The following is a 24,156-nucleotide window of genomic DNA, read 5'->3' as shown; positions in this document are numbered from 1 at the left end:
TTCGGTGCTTAAAAATAAATTTGTGTACTGCAGTAACTAAAAAGAAACAAAATATTACTAACAATACTTTTTTTTGTTAAATTATATTAAAATTAAAATTTAATTTATTAAATTATTTATTGAATTAAATTTAATTAATTTATTAAAATTAAAATTTAATTTAATATAATTTAAAATTTAATTTAATTTAAAATTCAATTTAATTTAAAATTTAATTTAATTTAAAATTAAAATTTAATTTAATTTAAAATTTAATTTAAAATTAAAATTAAATTTTAATTAAGCTTCATACTTAGTTAAATTACACACAACTTTAACATATTGCAGTTTATTTTGCTTTGAAATTATACAAATTTTATGCTTCTCAGGTTCTACAGTTATGAACAAGAGCATGCAAACTACTTTCAATTTGCATTTTATTCAATTTTATTATTTTTCATAATTTTTAGTAATTTGGTTTGCATTGTGTTTTTTCCACTTTGTTCAAAGCAGTTTAATTAGCCACAAAATTCAAATTAATCAACTGCAGCTAATATTATTTATTACATTTATGGCTGTTTGTATGTATGTAGGTGTGCTTGCTTATATTTATTTAGCATTATTGCTGATTGATTGAGTTTGTTCAAAAACACTTTTTGTTTTACACAATTAATAACGGTTGTTTTTCTATACATAAAATGGCTACTGTTTACATAAACTCCAATCAGCACTCACAAAGCATTGATTTTTAATTTTTCATTTTTTTTTCATAAAGTAATTTAAATTATTTGCATGTAAATTCCACTTTTTCAATATTTTTAAATTTATTTTTTTTATTTATTTTTTGTAATTAATTTTTGCATTTTATTTTTGTATTTATTTTTTTTTTTATTATTATTTATAATAAAGTACATTCATGCAGGCATATTTTCGTATGTTTTATGTACAAGTCTGCTACTAATTAGTTTTTTGCTTTTTTATTATTCATTTTAACATAAACTTAACAATAATGTTGAGACTTATTGAAGCATATATGTAATTAGAAATAATAACTGTATTTTAATTGTTTGTATGCCCGCAACACAACAATCGTTCGTTTTAGAGATATACACACATAATGCCGTTGTATAACTACAAAACAATTAATTGCAGCTTCAACAAAAACAAAATATTCCATTTAAATATAGATATATATATATATGTACATATATGTATTTTGCTTGTATTTGTGTGTATTTTTGTATTTAACTGTATTAGTTTCCGCTACTTTTTCTACACATGTTAGTCTCTATATTCAGTTCCAATATGTGGTGTTGCCCTTACTTAAATCAACTGCGTTTAGTCCTCAGTTGTACTCCTTGCTTTTACTCCTCGCTTTCACCCTCTTTTTGTTGAGCTTTTTCATTGCGTGCAGCCTCCTCTGTTTTGGGAAGAAGCAGAATTCATTAAAATTATTATAATTTAATAGCGTTAAATAAATTGCTTATTAAACGTTTATTACTAAATTTTCTTCAATGAAGCACACAGCGTATACGCAACATTTGTGGTTATATCACCAAGAAAACATCACCAAATCATGTTTATATAAATTAATGAATTCCAATTCATCAAATGTGTTAGATATCATATTTCTTATAAAATTATATATACCCTTATATATATATATATATATATATATATATATAATAATTAAGTGTAATCGCCTAACAAAAGCAACTTCTGTGCGAATCAATATTTAAATTTCCCTCACCCAACCGTCAGTCGTAATGAGAGTTGACGGGTATGCTTGCCAAATTGCGGTTTTTGAACAATAATAAACACAACACTCCCCCCTTCATACTCCCTTCCTCTTCCTACACTTTGGTTGGCGCGTTGTTTTCAAAGATAAATTCCGTTTACAAGCTTACCAAATGTAATTGCCCCGGAGCTGTGATTTGTTTGCGAAAATGGGGAAATCACTTGTGACATGAGCAAATTGGTGCGCCAATTAGGTGAAATTGTAATCATCTATATTGCTGCTGCTGCTGCATGATACGCATGTACACACTTTTATATATGTATCAATATACATATATCTCTCTATATATTTAGTTATGTAATTGTGGTACTCGCCAGCTTTGGGTTTGTGAAATTGTTATGCAAATGGTTAAGCTGAGTTTTCGGTTGCGTAAAACCGATACTTAGCCAGTCACTGTTGCCTGCAGTGTATTTCATTAGTAAATTCGAAAATAAATTCACAGAAGAATGAGCTTGCCTTTTCCCTCGTGAGGGGAACTGTCTGTGTGTTTACTTTCTATTGCTCTGGAGAAATAGTTGTGGCAAAGTTGTAAAAGGGTTCAAAATAAATAATAAATTAAACAGTTATACTGGAGATTGGGTTAGAGAGCCGGGAGGTGGCGGGACTGTTATAAATCTCTCATCACTTCATCTCATATTTGAGCCAGAGGCTTCACAATCTCTCTTAAGAATAGTTTGTCAAACTTGTAAAACCCTGGTTCGCTCTTCTTGGCTTCGTTATTGAGGAAAATAAGGGTTCTTGAGACGAGAGGTAGTGAGATTGTCAAGTCGGACGGCAAAAAGACACTCTATAAATCTCTCAGCATGTCGATTTTAGTATATGTTAATACGTATTAAGATCTAAAGACTTCAAAACCTCTATCTAGATTACTTAGGTAATCTCAGAAAACTCTAGACCATCTTTACTGACTCCTTTATTGAGGATAATAAGGGTACTTTAGGCACTATACATTTCTATAATTCAAATACAAACAAAGCCGCCTTTAGACGTGCTCTACATTTCGTTTCAAAGAATCGCCTAGAACCCATTATTATCACAATATTATGCCACCAATAGGTATATAACAACTTAATGAACGAGCAGTTCGCAAATATTTATTAATTAGCTAATGAAGTACATAAATTTGTGCACAAAAACAACAACGAGGGGTGAACCATTACATGGTGGCACGCAGTTTGCGAAGGTCAGTCGTTGTTGAATTACACTAAATTGCGTTTCGGACGACACTTTCGGAGGTCGGGTGGAAGGTCGGAGATCAAACGCTTAATTGAATTTCAATTAATGAACATTTTTGGGAATTTGCGCGTAAAGAATACGCAGAATGTGCGTGTAAAATTTGGTCTACAAGGACAACAACAGAATTGTAAGTGAACTAAAATCGCCTGGTTCGGCGAATTCAGTTTGGTTTTCGTGAAAGCATGAATTGCTATAAATAAAAAGAGCGAAGAGTGTGGAACTGCTAGGAAAGTGGTTTTTGGGTCTCCCATATTCTTTGTAGTTCCAACAATTGTTTGTACTCACCTTTGAGTGATTGCTCTTTCCAGATTTTCTTGTTGTCATTCAGACAGGTAAGCCACGGCTTTCGTATGCTGAACTTGGGTTTGGTCACCGCTGGCTTGGTATTAGTCTCGTCTTGTTGCGAAGACGCCGACGAAACGCTTTCATTGTCTGTCTTATTGCGTGTGCACGCAGCCGCGCCATCTACTGGCGCATCGCCGGCATCAATACTCGCATTCGACGTTTTGCACATGGGCGCCAACGGGGTCAACACATACTCTAGCATATCGGACATGACGGACAAACTGGGATCCACAATGAAATCAATAAAACCGATTTGCGACTCTGGAAACAGTATATTGTTGCGATCGCACATGGGACTGAATGGCAGGCCAAGCTCTCGCTCCAAATCGCCCTGCCGAAAGAATTCCTCGAACAACAGCATCGTCCAGCGATGGTGGAGATTCCAACGTTTAGCCGGATGCGAGATATCACAACAGTGCAGCACCAGCGCCATTGCCTTGGACTTGTCCACCGACGCCTCATTCAGGGTGAGCAAATTTCGCATGTTCTTAAGCTGTTGGAAATGGAAAGACATATCGGTGGCCAGCACCATGTCAATGATGAGTGTGCGAAACTCGCGAAACTCTTCGCGCGACAAATTAACCAATATATTGCAATCGTCCTCCTTGAGCAAACGAAAAGCGGCGCTCACATGATGATTCTCCAGTACGGCGCGATCATTGTAGAGCAGTGCCTTCTCGGAACCAGACATTACATGGAAATTATTGGTAGTGCCGGTATGCTCGAAATCGTGTATGAGTGCGGCAAGCAAAGTGGCGAATATTTCCAAATCCGTCAGCCAATTCATGAGACCCGTCTGGCAGAGCACATAATGCGTCGTCTGGGTCACATCGGCCGCATGTATGTTGTTGTGATATGGATTGCGGTAGCGGCAATAGCCCTCCTCGACGCGATTCAAAAAGATTTCCAAAGTGGCAGGCGCTATCTTAAATTTGTGTATGATGCCGTAGCGGTTGAGCAAATCGTAGCTGAGGTATTTGATCGGCTGGCCACCGGCTGCCTCCGCCAGGGCGAACACGTCAAATGACCAGTCGTCCAAGTTCTGTGGATTACAAAACACGATCAGACATTGATGTATGACGAAGCCAACTTTGTTTTACTGAGGAGATTGTTATGCTCTAAGAGCTTCAGCACTTACCTTGAGTATTTGGACAACTTCTGGCGGAAATTGCATGAGCGCCGTACGTGAGACGCTGCGGTATATCCGATCCACAAATATACCGGCGCGTATTGCATGTGCCACAGTGCGGAATTTCGGCTTCTCATCGGTGCGCCTACGTGTGGTCGCTGATTGCCGCGTGAACGTGGAGGCCAACCACTCACGCACCTCGGGTGGCACAGCATCCGGTTGCACCTCGGATAGCTCGTCATCTTCGTCGGCGAGGCGTCTGTTGGTTGTTGGTGGAATTGGTGGGATTGTTTAATGGTAATGGAATTAGGCGGTGGGGGGTTCAAATGGAGGAAGAGAGAGAATACCAAAAACGTATTATTATTTGCATTCATAACTGTATTTCATGGAAAGCATAAGTAAACGAAAAAACAATACTTTTTTACAGTTTCAATATGATTAATTGAATACATAATAATCAAAACAACAACGAAATCATACTTTCTCATAAAAGGACAACAAAAGCGCACTTCTCATATTGAAGTAACAAACCAAAAAAGTTCGAAAATTCTTCGCTTTCGGCATTCGCAAATAAATATAAAAAAACTTGCGAAAATAAATAGTTTGCAACGCGGCGCAAAAACTCAAAAGTTGCCAAAGTTTTGTACTTCGCCTTCGTGTTTGTGTTTATACGGTTTTACTGTTATGTGTGTGCTAGCTTTGTTGAAGAGTTTGAGGGCGTGTCGTGTTCGTATTGTGGGCGGCATGTGTAACAGTACTAAGTAGCAGAAGGCGAACTGAACTGAAGCGGAAGTGAAAGTGCGAAAATGCAAAAATAGTTTGCAAACAGAAAATTCGTGTATTTTGCGCTTAACGCTTAATTCTAGCAGCTTGTTTGTTTTTTTCATTTTTTTTTTATTTTTAGTAAGAGTTTGTTACGAGCCAACCAACACAAATACGTTTAAAGCCAATGCAGTTAGTTAGAGCGTGAGTTAGGCTTTACGAAGTACACTGAAAAGTACACAGAACAGTTAACATACAACGGAAAATAAGTACAAAGTGTGGCAGAAAAACATAGAAAATAGAAAAAACGAAACAAAAGTAAAGTAAAGATATTACAGGTCTCATATAGTAAAGCAAAAATAAATTTTGGTGTAAAAGTTAAAAGTATATTAAGGAATATAGAGTTTTTTTACAGTGTAGTTAGAAGTGTTAATTTTGTGGTGCTTGTAGTAAGATGTCTGCGTGAGATTTTTTATGTACAGCTTTGTGATAGACTAATATGAATTTTATTTAATTGTTAATAGCCATTATGAGTAGATCTGTGTATATACAGGGTTGTATTTTCAAGTGTTTATATATATATATATATATGAGGTTATGTACAGTGTTATTCGAGCTGTGTGTAGGTTTAAGAGTTTTGATTTTTTTTAAATAATATTTGTATGCACTATTTACATGTTTGGCATTAATTTGAATGGAATTCTGCTGAAATCATAAAAAAAATTAATTTTTTTTTTCAATTGTGTGAGATAATTGTTTAAATTACAACACAACTATGTGCGAGTCTGTTGTATTAACTTACACAAATTTTACTTTTTTATTTTAATGCTCACTACTTTGAATTTCAACAACGCTACTACTAAATACTGTGTGTGTAAACTGACTATCAAATGCGTGCAGAACTCAATTTGGTTTCATTTCTTGCTTCATATCAACGCTTGTGCTAGTGGGTGTAGTTAAAAAAATATATTATAAATTATAAAATTCACATACGAAGTTTTCATTATTTCTTTTAATCTCATAAGTCATAACTCAGACTCATTTTTCGATATTCAATTCAATTATCAATCAATTCACTAACGAAACAACATTCCTAAGTTCTTCAAGAACAAGGAGGCATGCACATAATTCATTCATAATACCAGTTACAGCCTAAATTATTATACAATCGAACTTTATTATTCTCATCTTCAGGACATCTTCACTTCAGTTCTTATATTATAAATAAATGTTTATACCCTTAAACCATAGCATAAGCAACACGCACTAATTGTAGATTGAATAAGTTCTTCGAAAACGCATTTCCTCTTTTCACTCTTTCGGAAACTGACTGACGAACAGACATTCGAAATTCTCACATTATTTTTTTATATTTAATACTATTCGAACTTCAGCGTTATATTTCCGCTACGCAGCTTTGACGTGAGTAACAAAACTTCACTCTAAATTTCCGTGTTTGAATTAACAGTAACCAGAAACCACTTTCAACACGTAGCAAACTGCTTCAGGTTACGCGCGGATTTACTTATGCACACACGAAAGTTTGCAGCAAAAGATTTGCACAGCTTAACGGTGTAATTGAATCTTAACAGCTTCTTGTGCTTAGCGCGTTTCCGTTAAGTCAAAAGTTTTCGCGTCACAGCGCAAAGTTTAAGCCGTTATAAATTTTGCGGTTCATTTCGCCAACTGATTTGGAAGCAACGAAGTTTTGCGTAAATTATTTGGGAATGCATGAAATTTTCGTGAATTTGAAAACTTTTCAATAATTTGCAATAAGAAAATACACTCATGGCTAATTTAATAGATGTTACATATAACAGATATATACAGAAAAACATATATACATAGCATCACAGAATAGACAATTCTCTATTTCACTAAAATCAGCATCATCAGCAACACTACGATGCTACCATAGAAAGATAAACAAAAATATCGTTGATTTATTAGAATTGCTGCAAGCATAGCGCTATCAATACATAAAGCTCATTATAGCCTTTTCGCACAGAAGTTAATTGATTAATTAAACCGCCTTCGATCGATTAAAGCGCTGATAGCAGCTGCTCGTTAATCTATTAACCTGCAGTGCGAAGAGCAAAAACTGGTTTCTCAATTATAATCTGTATGTATTCAATTAATTTGGCTGTGAGAAAATACTATTTATTAGCTAGATTAAGTTTATTATTCTTACTGCGTACTGAATTGAGCAATCTCTGAAGCGATTGACAAAATTTTATGAGAAAATATTTATTGTCAGCAATATTATAATTCGCAATGATGAGACCAATATTTGAATTCATAAATGCACTCTTACACACATTCGATTTACTACTGACACTCGCTTTACATAATCTCACTCTTCCGAATACCACAGCACTATTATGTAATAAAACAGAATGGCTTATTATGATCTAACCGCTAACTTATATTAAATCAGAAACATAACCAGAGTAATGTTTATGAAAGCCAAATGGGAATTTTTCGGCGCTTAGCCGCTTAACTTTGGCTTTAATAGGCACATTTGCCGTTTCATTAATGTCAACCTTTGTCAAAGAATATGTAACAACTACAACAACAGCAACCACAAAGACAAGCATGACAGTCTTCTGGCCAAAGCGCCTAAAAGCAGGCAGCAAAATGAGCATTTTGTTGACAGCTTTCAACTGCAGCGCCAACAACTGATATGGCGCTCGATTTACATACGAACACACCCGCAACTTCAGAACGTTTGATGCTCTGCAAGTAACGTAGGATAATGAGTGACTGGACGTCTTTTAAGTAGTTCCATAAAACTTATATGTATGTATGTGGAATCAATTTCTGCGTACTCAGCGGGCTTTCGAAATTCATACTTCAGCCACTTTGCTTTGTTGTTGTAAAATATTATGTAGATAAATGTCATTACGAAGTAGAGAACACATCAAAGTCGCGACGTTAAACAATATTTGAATTTATGGCAGTCATTTTGACAGCTGCGCTGTGTTGGTCACTCATTTCTTTAATGGTCAGTCAATCCTTCAATTTAAACACAGGCTGAAGAGCTTTTACGTGACCAAACACAATAAATCATAAATTGACGTTTATATTTACATATTTAAGTGTCTAGTGACATCATAGTCCGCAGAGGGTTTTCCTGAATTAGATTCGACGGTCAACAGCCAGAGACTAGAAGGGTTAAGTTCGGTTCGGACCACGACTCCAGATTGGTTTTGGTCACAACAACAATTGGTTTTGAAGGCAGAAGATGATAGTAATTTAGACCAATAAGTATCAAGAACAAGACATGAAGAATGAAAAAATCGACAAATTACAAAATGGGTTCCTGACCGACGACTGTTGAGTCGTTAACGGAGCTGCAACCTCAAAGAATAGGTTAAAATCTTCAATTTCCACAATTGGGGTACAGAAAAGTGGATCAATCTCAGCAGCCGGAACTAGCTCCCTGCTCCTTTGACGTTAAATCTCGAACAGCACACAAGGCAACCCATTATTGAACATTATTCGCTTTCAAAGACTCTAAAATTAGTCAGTTTCTGGCATACATTTTGGATCCCATAAAAATCGAACTCTTTATTCTCGCACAAATGAAAACATTTTGTGGCCAATTTCGGCTGAATGAGCAGCCCAACTGCTGGGAGTTTGTCAGCATTTGGCAGCTGCAACAGCTAAAAACCGACAAAACTGCGCCGAATGACCCCTCGGGTGCGTTTCCCACACATTGTGTGCGCTTTGTGTGAAATGCTGTCAAACTTTTCTGTGCAACAAATGCAACACTGTGGTGTTGTTTACGCTTCTACTTTTTGTGCTGAGCCAACTCAGCTTGTGTGGCTTGTGCTGGCTGAAAAACTTTTCATTACGACTTCAAGATTTCGGACTCTTTGTATTTGTAACGAGTAAATTATGGCTCTGCTTCAGACAAATTTTGGCAAAGTTCGTACGAGACATGCACAGTTGACCGTGGGAGGTGTCTCTAAAGAGAACAGCATGGAACTTTTTCCCTTTTTTGCCTATTTTAATTTCAGTTATGTTAGTTCTTTGTTGATGTTTTTTGTTTTTTGTTTGGCTCTGGCGCTTGTTGGCACAGAAGTCAAACTGTTAGTTTTTCGGTGTAAAAAGTTGACTTTTCCCAAACGCTCGTGGCAATAACTTTGCCACTGGAGTTCGGTTGTACATACTTTGTTGTTAGTTTTTGTTCTTTTTTCCATTCATTTACTACCCACACTGGTGCTCGCATGTGTGTATAGCCGGGTGTTAGACCCCTAAAGTCGAGACTAACTACGTTGTAATTTAGCTAAAACCATTTGTGCAAATTTGTTGAACTCGTTATTGTTGATGGCGATGGCAACGGTTGTCGGTTGTTTAGTTGTTCGGTTGTTGCTTGCTCTGGTTGTTGTTGCTGAATTGTATTGTAACTTGTTATGAAGCTCGTTTATGAAGCTTTATGGGGTTATAATGTGTTGGTATGAATACAAATTGGTCCAACTACACGACTCTTAACGCCGTCTATGGTTCACAGAGTCGGAGGTTGTTGTTGCTTGGATGTGAAATATTGCAAGAATTAAGGAAATTATGCGAAAATTGCTTTGAGTTGTTATTGCGAGTGTCGATGCGCATATATTTCGGGGCTAATATATATTTACAGTTATTTATTGTAAGCAAAGTGGACCTTTGAGAGTAATGAAGGGCATAAATGCATGAGTGTAACGAAAAAATGACTACGTGTTTGGAAAATGTTAGATTTTTTTAGGTTCGAAGCGAGTTGATTGAAACTGTAGTGTTTACTTGGAACAGAAAACTTATATTATATGCATTGGGAACTCATTAAACATGTACTCATTTCATCTGACTCAATTGATTTACTTTTTTTTTGACATTACAAATAGATTTTAAAGTCCTTCATAAGTTGTTTCGCTTTTTTTTCAAATTTCATATGAATCCCTGAAGGAATACGAACTTAAGACATACGTACATATATTATAAAAGCTGATCACCAGGAAACCTTATGGTCAGTACCGGTGATCTATGAAATCACTAAGTATCGTTTTCCCAAGATTCTCGGAACTTTAAGCGATCGGTTTTAAAGAGTGGGCATAGAGCTTTCATTAAACTTATAACCAACAAAAGCTCTTTGAAAAGCTTTCACAACTCAGAACTCGAATTTGAACCAAGACGTATCACTATTTCAGCCATTATTTCAAAGATTCTTTTCACACTTTCCTCTCAAACACGTCAAAATCGAGCAGCTCAGATTCTTGGAACTTCATGCAATCGGTTTTGAAGTGTGAGTGTAGAGCTTTTATTAGAATTATAATCAAACAAAGCTCTTCCGAAAGCTTTCACATATAATTGAAAGCACAAAAATTTCGACCTAGCACTTTAAAGTATATTTTCAAATTTTGACACTTTCCTCTCAAACATGTCAAATTCGAACATGCTACGCGTCTGTAATAGCTCTTCAGTACACTTATATCCCCTATTTAGCTGCAATGAATGCAAATCCACTTGTGCATGCCACAAAATTCACACGTAACTGCGAAGCGTCTACTATGCAGATACAACTTAAACTTGAGGATAATCCTCGCCTATGTTTATGGCGCTGCGAAAGCGAACACCGACAGCAATTAACTTAACTAATGCACACCTTTTGCGTTTCTCCAGCAACTCCTTGGCGCGATACTGAATTATGAATTGTATTAGCTCGACAGTAATGACACTCTGTCGGCTATTCTCTCGCCGCAAACGACTCATGGCAATTGATGGTGCGCGCCGCAAATTGTGGTGATGTGCGATTCACACGCGCCCACCCGCCACACAGACACCCGCGGGTGATCTTGTGTAAGTCACACCGAGTGACAATTGGTCGCCGGTGGCACAAATTCGCAGTTACGGCGATACCGTTAACAGCTGATGGGGTTATTACAGCGACGATAAGACGAGGTGGGCGTCGGTTGGTAACTAGTTGGTGTCTAAGGTAATTATTTAGTAAGCGCTTGAAGGACGATCAGCAGCGCGAGCCACTGTGAACCGGTACGTTGGCAGTTGTCGGGGAGCTGGAAGTGGTTTGATGTGGGCGCGTGCGGTGTCGTTGCAAAGGCCAACGCGTATGGCAATTGTTCTTGTGTAATTTGTATAAGTAATCACTTGCAAAGCAGTTGTGTGCGCTCAATTTGCGCATCTGGCGTTGGCGAGTATTGGCTTTCACGGGCTATATTTCACACATATCCACTTTCTTTTTTTTCTTTTGCTTTCCGGTGAACTTTTATTTATTTGCGTATATTAATTGCGAACATTAATTTAACGCGTTAACTGAAGGGCACACATGAGTCCGCACTTTTTTGTTGAGCAGGAGCTAGCACTTATTCACCACATGCGAGTCTCGAATTGCGGAAACTTAAGATTTATGCTTTACACACGCTTTGCGACGCGAAAGCTGAGCTCTTTGTGGGCACTTTTACACAGGCAGCGCAATTAATGTCCTTGAAATCACACCTGAACACCTTAAGTTTCCCACAGACTTAGCTGTGTTGCCACATTTTTCCTTAGAATTTATGTTGTTGTAGCAACAAAGAACTTCACCGAAGACAACTTTTGATTTACTTTTGATTCTAATTTATTTGCTTTATGTTATTTTTTTTTTTTTGCTTTTGGCACAGCGTTGCATTCTGTGTTATACCGTTATTTAATACACTGGGAGGCTGCAGTGGAAATAACCGCTGCTCAGAGCTGCGACGCGCGTCGCGTGAAACTTTTCTCCATACGGCCGCGCTCCGCTTAGGTTGCACGTTAAATTTAAACTAAAAGTGCAAAGTATAGGAAGTACAAGAAAATGCCGAGCCAGTGCCATTCGCCCCCCGGTTTACCATTTTTCTCAATTTCTTTTTATTTTCTTTGTATTTTTTTGCGCAACTCCCTTAAGTGCTGGCGTGCCGCTGGAGCAGTCATGCAACACGGCAACGCAGCAGCAATGAAGGCAGCGTTCGTGGTGGGGTACGTCTTGGTCACAATTGGCAACAGCAACAACAACAACAGTAAACCAGTAGACAAACAAAGAAACAAGTGTTGACCAATTCAATGAGCTTAGCGGTGACGTCGCCACGAAAAAAAAGTACAAGCAATAATAATAACAGTAAAAGCGGGTTTGGGGTAGGGGCAAATGTGTGCTTTGGGAAGTCGTTCCCAACAATTAATTTTGTTTAACTTGTGGATATTTTTATTAGCGCCTTTTTCATTTCGTTTAGCAGCGCCACGACCTCGACCACTCCCACTGCCAGTTCCACGACGAGTATTTCTATGCTGGATTCTATTTAGTTCTTTGTATGTGTTGTTGTTGTTGCTTGTCCATTGCGAATTGTTGCGAATGCAAACACGCTAGGCATTGACTTGCTGCTTTTATTACACACTTGATACTGTTCGGTATTGCCTTTGGAGCTTTTGTGGCACACTTAAAGGATAACAATTATGTGGCCCAGGAAAGTCAAGGAAACGAGTGGCCTAGAGAGACAGTGCTTAAGGGTGTCTAAAGATAAAGATAAAGCAAGGCTTTTCACTCTTCTTTTATAAAAATTTCAAATGAGAATCACTTAATTGTGGTGATTGCGTGATTGATTGTGGAATGAGTTCGAGTATAATTATATACAAATATTCTTAAAAAAATATAAAAAAATTTTGAAAAAAAAAAAATCAAAATTTTTTTATTTAATTTTTACGTTTTTTGCGCACCAAAACACCCCACTGTCATTGGCTGCGTGTTGTGTGTCCGCACTGCGAGTGGAAACCGCGTGGCTAAAAATGACACAAAAATATGTAGAATGTCTTAGAGAAAAACGGTAATAAATATGACATACTCTGGCAGTCATGGAAGAGTTACAAAGCTGTTCGTGCCACGGCTGCGTGCTCCCGTGCGCTTCGCCGCATTTACGAGTTACGAGTCTATACTACACGGAATTTCGCAATGAAAATGCCATCGAATCATGAAATGCCAACATTTTACATTTTACTTCCTGGTAGTAAATGCTTTGTTATCCACATTGTTGTTGTTGTTGTAGGAGAAGTACAATAAAAATGCAAAAGTCGCACGAACCGCGGTCGCGCAGGATTAACGATGGAGCGCGTTGGTGCACGCGAAATTCGCAGACAAGCAGCAAGCAACATCAAAGACGAAGACGGCAACCACAGTTCCAGGTGCGAGGCACACACAAAGACCCACTCACACATACATATGTACATTCTACATAAAGGATATCTGTGGCAGTGGCACTTCTCAAGCGTGCCTGAAATATTTGTGTCGAGCGCTAGTATCCTACTTCTGTTAGTCGGCTGCGTGCCGCGATGCTATTTCCTTCCCTCAGCGGCGGCGCAACATTGTGGCCACTGAACGTTGTTGCTGTTGTTGTTGTTGTTCTAGTGCCGTGTGCCACACATAAAAAGGCAGGAAATTTAACTTGAAAGTTGGTAATTACGACAACACTACTGAGGGAATGCTTCTGTGGGGAGTTCACCTGGTAAATTTGGCCAATTTGTGGGTCAAGACTTTCCTGAAGTCTAAACACAGTGGTATTTTTAGCGGAAAAGCCATAAAATAATTTCATTTAAGTGTCCATTTAGCTATATATTACTGATATATAGAATATATTCTAACTTTAATGCTCAAGCTATACTCGCATAGCAACTTAATGGGAAAAATGTGCCACCTTGCAACAAATTGTGGTTTGTCCCTTTTGTCACACTGTTTCGTGGTTTCCTCTCAGTGTTTTATTGTACACATTTAGCCCTAATATAATATAATAAAAGCTTTTGTTTTGTGGTGTTAATTGCTTATTTTCCGCATGCTTAAATAGAAGTAGCCACGTCTAACCTTTAACCTTTTGTTGGTACTTTTGCGAAGAGAGTGAGAAAGAGAGAGTGGTTAATTGCGCCAAAATATTTATACAAATGAATTTGACACACATTAAATTATATTTCGGGCAAAATGATTTTTGGCATGCTCTTTAACTATTAAAGCAATTGGCAATTGACACCTGAATGCCGGCAACAGGTATCGCTGCTACGGAGGTACATATGGATGTATGAAATTAAGTATATACTTGTGTATTGTTAATTACATATAGAATTACTACTATTTTCACTATTAAATACTTCCTAATATGAATGATTTTTGTAATTGTGGGAAATGGTATCCGTTGGCGAATAATCAGCGTTTCTGGTAAGGACCTTTAAGGGATGATTTGCTTTGTAAGTAAAGACGTATTTTAACTTCTTACTAATATTTTTATACATGTCTTTTGAGAGCAGTACCCTTACATTATTTATTGACTCAGTAGTCCAAGACTCAATAGTGTCCTTTGACCAATATAAACAATCCATTAATCAAGTCTCTGGAATGCCTTCACCAATCACTGTCACACAAAAAGGATAACAAGTAAAAAGAAACTTCCTTAAGTCAATCTAGTTGGATATCGTGACGAAATAAATTGGACTTACTTATGCAACATAAGTTACTAAGCAGCTCACAAGCAACTAATTGCCATGCAAACTTCGGGCGCCTCATGACTACTTCTGAAGTAAGGAAAATGACGAAAGGATTACCACTGCAAATATCCTTTTAAATATTCGCATGTGGCGTGCAACAGTCAACTAACTAAGCCAGCGCGCTTTTTGCAAAAGTTTTGTTAATAAGCATTTGCAGATTGGCTGCTCGCACATGATGTTGCCACACACACGAAATGCCGACATTTCCATAAAGTAAACACGCATTTAAATGCCAACTACTCTCGGTTTATATTTATGTACTTTTAAACTTAATGCTTGGAATTGTGCAAAGCTTAAGTTAGTCGCAACCAATTCTATAACGCTCGCATATGAAGCTTGTGACAAGAAGTTTCACTATTAGTCAAGTTCTTAATTGCATTTAAGAACTGGTTGCTTGAGTTAAGCGGATATGTTTAACAATATAAACATGGATAAAAAGTTTTACTTTTGCATTTTCGCGATTAACATGAAAATGTAAATTTGACTTATTTATTACTTATGAGCATGCCTGCCTCGGCTGGATGCACGATTTTTCAAAACTATTTCGTCTTTAAAGTGGAAATGAAGCCAACGTGATATTCAATTTATTCAATTATCCAAGAAGTGTAAAAGCCTTTTCTCACAGCCAAATAAATTTAGTAATTTAAGATTATAATTGAGAAACAAGTTTTTGCCTTTCGCACAGCCGTCTACACGATTAATGATCAGCTGTTATAAACTTTTGTTTTTGGTATTTATAAGGAGTTGGTAAGTTTCTCAGTTGATTGCTCTTTTATCAATCAAATCTATAGCATGTACAAGAATCCATAGAGTTGCATTCCAGTTCCAACTCGATTTGTGTTCGATTAAAAATTAATGCAGTAAAATAACCTTTTCCTTTTGTATGGTAAATCGATATAAAAATGAGCTTTAATCGAGCAATTGCCGGTTAATTGATTAATTAATTATATGCGAAAAGGCTATAAATTGTCAATGTATATAGTCGTAAGATCATTTCATTTCGATATATGTACATAGACATTTGAAATTTAAAAAATTTTAAACCCAAGAGATATCTTCAAATACTTTAAGAATAAAATAACGCTTTGTTCCCAACGGCTTCATTTATACTTCAAAGGGCGGAGATTTTTGTTATTTTCTCAATTCACTTTCTCCATTCATTCATCACATATTTGTGCTCACAATTGAAAATATCCAAAGAAAAGTTTTTTTTTATTTTCTTTTTGTAAGTTCCACAGTAGAATTAATGAAGCTGCCGCTGCGTGCTTCCCCAATTTGTGCCTTCAACTTTTGATTGATTATGCCAAAGTCAATTGTACGAGTGAAACGAAAAGTACAACAAAGCGAATTGGCAAAAAACGTGAGCGCAAAGTTCAATACCAAATATTTGAGCAAATATTTAAAGGTTTCCATAAAGCGGTCCCTTTGTGGGTCGATTAAATGTGTCACTAAAGTTTATTTAATAAATATTAGAACGAAATTTGACCTAATTGACGACATTAAAAGAGGCATAAACATTGACCGAGCATTATGATAAGAGGTTAAAGTGGGTTATAAGATGGCGGTAGTGTGAGAAAGAGCGAAGTGAATGGAATATGAAAAGGAGTAGAGAAGTGGGATGTAGACAAAGTTGAGTTGCACTGTTTATATGAACTTGAGATATGAAAACGTAATATAAAATTTGCTCGTGAATAGAAACGCTAAAGTTTCTTCCGCTTTTTGATTTCACTTTTTCGATTTCACAAAAAGTTTGTCTGGCATTTTTTTTTACTACGAAAATAGAAAATACTGATTGATAAAATTTGAACGATATTAATAGAGTCAGAGTGAGAGCTCACAGAAGGCTTGTCTTAAATGAATTTTTATCAACGACCATCGGAGTGAACATCAAAAAGCTTTTAAAAATGTTTTTATACCCTGAATAGGGTATATTAAGTTTGTCACGAAGTTTGTAACACCCAGAAGGAAGCGTCGGAGGCCCTATAAAGTATATATATAAATGATCAGTATGTTGAACTGAGTCCATTTAGCCATGTCCGTCTGTCTGTGTGTATATATACGAACTAGTCCTTCAGTTTTTAAGAATCGTTTTGAAATTTGCAGATGTTATTTTCTCTTCAAGAAGCTGCTCATTTGTCGGAACTGCCGATATCGGACCACTATATCATATAGCTGCCATACAAACTGAACGATCAGAATCAAGGGCTTGTATGGAAAACTTCCGCATTTTACTACATATCTTCACGAAATTTGGTGTGAGTTATTGCTCATAGAAATAATTTAATCTCCAAAAAAATTGTTCAGATTGGTTCACTATAGCATATAGCTGCCATACAAACCGAACGATCGGAATCAATGGCTTGTATGGAAAACTTCCGCATTTTACTACATAGCTTCACGAAATTTGGTGTGAGTTATTGCTCATAGAAATAATTTAATCTCCAAAAAAATTGTTCAGATTGGTTCACTATATCATATAGCTGCCATACAAACTGAACGATCAGAATCAAGGGCTTGTATGGAAAACTTCCGCATTTTACTACATATCTTCACGAAATTTGGTGTGAGTTATTGCTCATAGAAATAATTTAATCTCCAAAAAAATTGTTCAGATTGGTTCACTATAGCATATAGCTGCCATACAAACTGAACGATCGGAATCAATGGCTTGTATGGAAAATTTTCGCATTTGACGTGGTATCTTCACGAAATTTGGTGTGAGTTATTGCTTATAGAAATAATTTAATCTCCAAAAAAATTGTTCAGATCGGTTCACTATAGCATATGGTTGCCATGCAAACTGAACGATCGGAATCAAGGGCTTGTATGGAAAAGTTTCGCATTTGACGTGGTATCTTCACGAAATTTTACATGGATTACTGCTTAAGGTAATAATATAATCTCCGAAGAAATTGTTCAGATCGGTTAACTATATAACCTTAACGTTTCTAGCAAACAATCCGGCTAAAAAGAATTAGTAAAATGTTTTCTTTTTTTTTAACTTACTTTTTCTTACGTTTTTAGATTTGCTTAAACATAGTTACTAAAAGAAATGCACATGTGAAGGGTATATAAGCTTCGGTACAGACGAAGTTAACGTTTTTTCTTGTTTTTATTACTGTTCATGATATAACACAGACTTTTTAATAGTTCTTGTGAATCAACTGGGCATATTTTGGTTAATATTTTTGATGTGATTTACTCGAATCAAACAATATCAAAAAGAATGGAATAAAAAATTACATGAAAAAATAAATTAATTTTCGTAGAATGAATTACATTTCAACTCTTAGTTTCATTAAAAAATCTGTAATATTATACCAGTCGCCAACTTTACCTATTTTATATATAATTTGATGTATATTATTATGAATGCAATTTCGTTGAGCAACAACCAACAACACGCCCTCATTAAAAATTACTTTTATCGCTTTTAACATGTCATATTTGTTGTTGTAAGTGTAAAAAAGTTCAAGAGTTGTTAATTAAACGTATCTGCGCTGGGCGTACGTGCTGGAAACAAGTTAATTAAATTTTTATTCACTTTTGGAATATATTTGCATGAGGATATATGTATAGATGGAAGTATTAACAATACATATACTATAAGGTAAAATTATTTCGAATCTGTAAGCTTCAACTGGCATTAACACACACGCAGACACACACACACACACACACATACAATGTATAATATATCCTGCGGCCATGCGAGTAGCCAAAGTGCAACGATTTTGTAATTACGGCCGACAAATGCATTAACAGCAGCACTATTGACCATTAGCCTCAACAGAATTTTCAATAATTGCACGTAAGTAAATAATTGGGTGGATATACTCTACATTAACGTATATCATATGTAAATAACACTACAAACAAAAACAATTTACGGCTTTTCGGTAGTAAATTCGTTGATTATCAGAGCGGCACACACACACATTTATTTAGAATATTATTTGGAATATAATAATGTCCGTAATGGCTTAGTGATTTCGATTGAATTCTAATTAATTCACAATATTGTTCAGCATATTGCACAATATTTGCACTTTCATAAGCATAATTACTGACGTTTCGCACTTCGCCATGCGCCGCCCGCTCGCTGCCATTTGCTGCAATTGATTTTGTGTATTGGTTGGTATTAAGCGTTAGCTCTAAATCACTTGCCACATGCAACAATGCGATTTCAATTGCGTAAACAGATTTATTTAATTGCAAACACTTTCCACGCACAACTGCTAACGGTACGTGTGCCGCGCTGTATGGAGAGACACCGTATCGTAACGGTACATTGTTAGGCACATTTGCTAGCCCGAAGGTGTTTAACATGACGTGCTATCTCTAAATATGATATTGGGCTCAAAAATTCACTGTTATCGAACACAAAGCTTTCACAACGGGACTTCTTAATAGATATAATTGTTAACTTCATGCCGTAGTAATGCCTTTGCTAGCGATATCAGTGCCTTTTGCGGCTTATTATGAAAATTAAATCGACATTTGCGACATTTGACTTTGGATATTTATCATGGATTTTCCTTCTAATACTATTCGCTTATCATAATCAAATAAAGAATACAAATAAAATAGACGCCACATTTTTGGTTGTGACTACATTAGTGACGTAACTGGTATTGATGATACGAGGGGCGGTGATTACATGAGTGTATATTTGTTTTTGTTTTTTTTCACAAAGAAGAAATATTCAGTTACTCAACAATATTACAAATAAAGATTCATCATTCTTATAGACTTTTCGCAAGGGAGTTAATTGATCAATTAACTGGCCTTTGCTCGATTAAAGCTCTGATTTAGATCGATTTATCATACAAAAGAAAATTCTGATTTTTCTACATTAATTTTTAATCGAGTTGAAACTGGAATGCAACTCTATGGATTCTTGGCCACGCTGTAGATTTGATTGATAAAATAGAAATCAGCTGATGAAACTTATCAATTTCTTATGCAAATCAGAAACAAAAATGTATAACAGCTATCGTTAATCGAGTAGCCGGCTGTGCGAAAGACAAACTGGGTTCTCCATTATAATCTTAATGTATTAAATTAATTTCGCTGTGCGAAAAAGATATTAAGTTAATTGTTTATGAATCCCTATTTGATAAACAATGGCATTTCTAAACTTTTAAACATAATAAGCATGTGATTTTGGAAAATTAAGCCTCATCCAGTACTTTAGAGATTAGATGAAATGAGAATTTTCGATTCCGACAGTTGATATTGATGCACATTAATCTTTTAGAATCCAGAATACCACTTGGTAACCCTCGTAATTGTCTAATTTGACTATTGATAAAATGTACGGAAGATCATAAATAATAATCTCACATTGGGTTGGGCCTGCCGCTGATTATAGTGAGCAAGAGGCAAGCCTTAAAAAGTGCCCGCGGGTATTACTAATCAAAGTTTTTGTTTTTTCTGTCGCAATTTAATTAAGCAAACGTGTCGGCAACATTGATATCCGCTGATTAAAAATTTTTTTTTCCGAGGTGACGACCCTAACAAACGCAAACAGTTATTTTTGTAAGCTTATCTTCTTATAAATGCAAAATTTGAAAGTGAATAACAATCTTTAAGCGGATTTATTTCGCATAAACAAGTATTCAGATTTTAACTATTTTTAAATTTTTTTGTAAAATTTTGCTTCAAGTGCTTAGCTTTGAAACTTTGAGCAATATTTCTCAATTTTCAAGTTTATTCTAGTTCAAGTTTTTGCTGCCAACTAAGAAAATATTTTTCTATTTTTAATTTTATTTGTGATTATTTTATTTTCCCTCAATTTAAGCAGCTTCAAGTTGTATACCTAATCGCCTCTAGAATATTGAATTATTTATGCTTGCAAGCAGCAGTGTCAGTTTAATAAAGTTTGTTGTTGCCATGACAAAGGATGGCACTACTCGAGTGGCATTAACTAACCTAGTGCAATATTGAGAGAGAGACATACGAGTGTATGTTTGTATTTAAATATAATAATATTCACAATAAGCTGGCCTACACACACAGCAAAAGCAAAAGCCTAGTGTAGCCCACACGTGCGCCTAAAATTATGCTTCTACAATGGCGAGATTTGCTTAATGCGTAAATTCTGTGTATTGGCAGGATGCTGTCCATCCACAATGGCAAATAACAATGGCTGCTGCTGTGCAGAGGAGTGGGAGTGTTTGTGTCGATATACCGTAGGTCAACCGCTGCTGGGGCAAAACATCAATGAAAGTGGCTACCAATTGTTGGAATTGAATTAAATCGGATTTGCAGCGAGCGAAATTGAATTTTCATACAAAATATCTTCACACTCAACTTCGTAATTCGTTTGTGTGTGTTCGTGAATAGAAATCAGTGAAAATAAAAAAAAATCAGTGAAAATAAAAATGCGTGCTACTCGATTTGCCGGTGAAAAGTGCTGTCCACGTTTGTATGTGTATATGTGTGCATGTGAGAAATGAATGCAATTACTTCTATTAAAAGCGTGTGTCAGTTTTCCTTGTCGGTGCATGCCTTTCATTAAAAAGCTCAATTTACATCTGGTTCGCAAATTATATACCGTATGCTACAATTAGCGCTACGTATGACTACTATATAGCTACCGGAAGTCGGCTGCTCATAACCCTAATTATCCGATAAATGTGAAAAAATCGTTAGTTAAAGACTTATTTATTGAAATGTCTCTTTAATGGGTCTCTTTAAATAATTCCAAGTAATTAAGTAACTAAATTTTCTTATCTTCCTCTGTACAGTACAATAAGAATCGTAATTATAATAAGCCAGTGAGCACATAGAGGTCGTAGCAAAGGTTATAAATCAAACCAAAGTGCCTTATAACGGTATTGAGTTTCGAAAATCAATACCCTTTGCCCCTAGGCTATATCGAATACACTGCAGTTGAGATTTTACTACACACTAACGATGAATCTTCATGCCGAAGAGTTCTCTTCAAGCTTATCCTCGGGCTTTGACAGCTCATTTCTGATTTTTTTTTTTCTTTCTTATACAACACAGTGCTTTTTTTTGTAAATGAACAGAATTTTTCTTTAATAAATTTTCATTTAATCCGTCAAATTTTCATTTGAAGCCCCACACCGTGTCTCTCCTACAATAACAATGCGTAAGAGACTACCAAAGTGCGTATAATGAAATTCTGCAGGGTGTTTTTCCCTTGTATTAATATTAAGTAGACGAGTGTCAAATTTCCATTAAAACTTGATGAGATTTGCACGGCACCGTGCTCTTGTACGGCTTTAGCAATCAACAGGGGAGCTGTCAGCCAGGGACTTGCTTTAAAACTTAAACAGGAAATTTCATTTGAATCAGTGAAATCATGTGTGGGTGTATGTGTGAAACGCAGGTGGAACAGGTGCGCACACATCGAAATATACATCAACACACCTATGTATACTTCGGCATGCAACCGGTGTTGTGCGCACCTTTGAAGCTCGTATGAATTTGCGGAACTTGTAATTACTGCGTGCGTATTCGAAGAAAGGCGAACTTTGAGCATCATTTCAACTGATAATTTGCTCGACAATGAGCATCATGTGTTGTAGAGCGCCATGATTTGCGACGAGTGCGGATTTGTTGAAGACGAAAGACGTGCAATAAGCCAGTTGGGAGTCTTGTGTGTCAAGCGCGCTGGAAGGCGTAATTATCGCGAACTCAGTAAGTGAGGAGTTGCCTGGAATTGAACTCGCTCTGACAACTTTAAGTTGGTATTGAAATGAGCTAATAATATATTTTTGGAATTTTTTTTTTTCATGGAGAAAAATGGCTGGGAGTAAGGGGTTGGCAGAAGAGGATTACTTAACATACATACATATGTATTTATTTTATAGTATTTATTTCGAAACAAGGTATTTTTTTTCGAACATGTGCACACGTATGTATGTGTCTAGGTATGTCTCTATCAATAAACGTTTTCAGTTTTTATTCCGATGTCTTGATGGTGGGCCGCCAGTGTGTCAAAAATACCAACAAGTCGTTTTGCTACCAAAAAAAAGAATAAATTCTATTTCACGAATATGTCGAGTGTCATTTCGTTTGATTTAACCGTTTATTTTGTCGAATTGTGTAAACAACAACAAAAGCACACAAACTGCACATTTATTGCCAGTGCTTCAGCACACACACACACACAGACACACAAACACTTCATCTTTGCTGCCAATGAAAATATTTTCATTGCTGCCTACTTTGGTGGTTGCTGGTGTACGAATCAACACAATTACACGAATAAACAATTTGCCACATTCTATTTTAAATAAATATTTGCGTCGGAATTCCAATTTACATTTCAAGTTCTATTGACCTATAGTCAATGCTTTTGTTATTGCTGTTGTTGTTGTTGTTGTTGTATTTGATTTCATAGTGATTGGTTAGATTGTTGTAATAGTACTCGGTGCAAGGTCGTTGTTGTTGCTGTTGTTGTGTACGAATTGTATGCCTGGATGATTGCTGTCCATGTTGTTGTTGAGGATGTTCAAGTTGTTGTTGTTGTTGTTGCAATCGGTGTGTTTGCTGTTTACTCTTAAAGACAATAACACTTGACGCATCACTGGACCATTGACTATGAGAGGCTGAAGAGCAGCCACTAAAAGTACACACACACATACAGACATATTGAGCTTATTTATATAGCCATTTGCAGAAAAGACACGAGGCGTAGAATTCTTTAGTGCGACGTTGAAGGAGCTGAGTGGATAGTTAAGTGTATTGAGAGCAAAAATAACTGTATTGAATTATTTACTAAATTTACTAGACGTCACATTGTCAACTAACAGAGTTGCATTGCTACATATAACGGTACCTGTTGAAATTGCTCTCAAAATAACGGTTTATAAATAAATAAAAGTGAATAATTATATTTACAATAAAAATTTAAAAAAATATTTATTTTTGTAAAATTATTTATTAAAAATAATTTATTAAATAAATAATTTTTTTTATTAAATAAATAATTTGAGAGAAATTCTCATCAGTTGTCTGCAGACCGTTACATACACATTTCTGACTGCATTTAATTATTCAAATGAAATATGAAAATTAAATAAATATGCTTGAGAAATGAGACCACACAGTCCGCGTACAGCAAAAGCCAAAGAAGGCCAACCACGAGCGTTTGCGGTCCCAATAGCCGGTTTGCGTGCACAACGGCGCTTTCAAGCGAACAATTCGACAAATACAACACAAGACGGAAATTGGCAATGAGGAATGGACAAAAAAAAAAATTAAAAGCCAAAAGTCAAGTAATGCCATAAAAATTTTGTTTATTGACTTTACGTGTCAAGGATAATGAAATTGGGATAACTGCGACAAAATGTAAAAAGACAATCGCTCGTAAATTGAACACTTAAAGTAATGGGGGCGTCCA

General features: G+C 36.0%; 1 protein-coding gene across 6 annotated transcripts in view; it reads right to left on the bottom strand.

The window, feature by feature from the left end:
• Positions 1-267: 267 nt before the first annotated feature.
• The window catches only part of LOC105209748 (dual specificity calcium/calmodulin-dependent 3',5'-cyclic nucleotide phosphodiesterase 1), a 161,142-nt gene continuing 137,253 nt past the window's right edge, over positions 268-24,156 (bottom strand). For 3 of the 6 annotated variants that reach the window (XM_054227741.1, XM_029038591.2, XM_029038592.2), the window contains 3 exons: positions 4,497-4,746; positions 3,299-4,400; positions 268-1,399 (listed from right to left, as the gene is read on the bottom strand). In XM_054227741.1, the coding sequence (XP_054083716.1) occupies positions 1,344-1,399; positions 3,299-4,400; positions 4,497-4,746 (1,408 nt within the window). In that variant the 3' untranslated portion in view covers positions 268-1,343. The remainder of the gene's footprint in view (positions 1,400-3,298; positions 4,401-4,496; positions 4,747-24,156) is intronic. The other 3 variants (XM_029038593.2, XM_011180328.3, XM_054227742.1) reach the window with 1 other exon arrangement.

Source organism: Zeugodacus cucurbitae, chromosome 3 (assembly GCF_028554725.1).
Source record: "Zeugodacus cucurbitae isolate PBARC_wt_2022May chromosome 3, idZeuCucr1.2, whole genome shotgun sequence".
Lineage (NCBI taxonomy): Eukaryota > Metazoa > Arthropoda > Insecta > Diptera > Tephritidae > Zeugodacus > Zeugodacus cucurbitae.
Note: the sequence above shows the minus strand (reverse complement) of the source record. Positions and strands in the feature narration are given on the sequence as shown.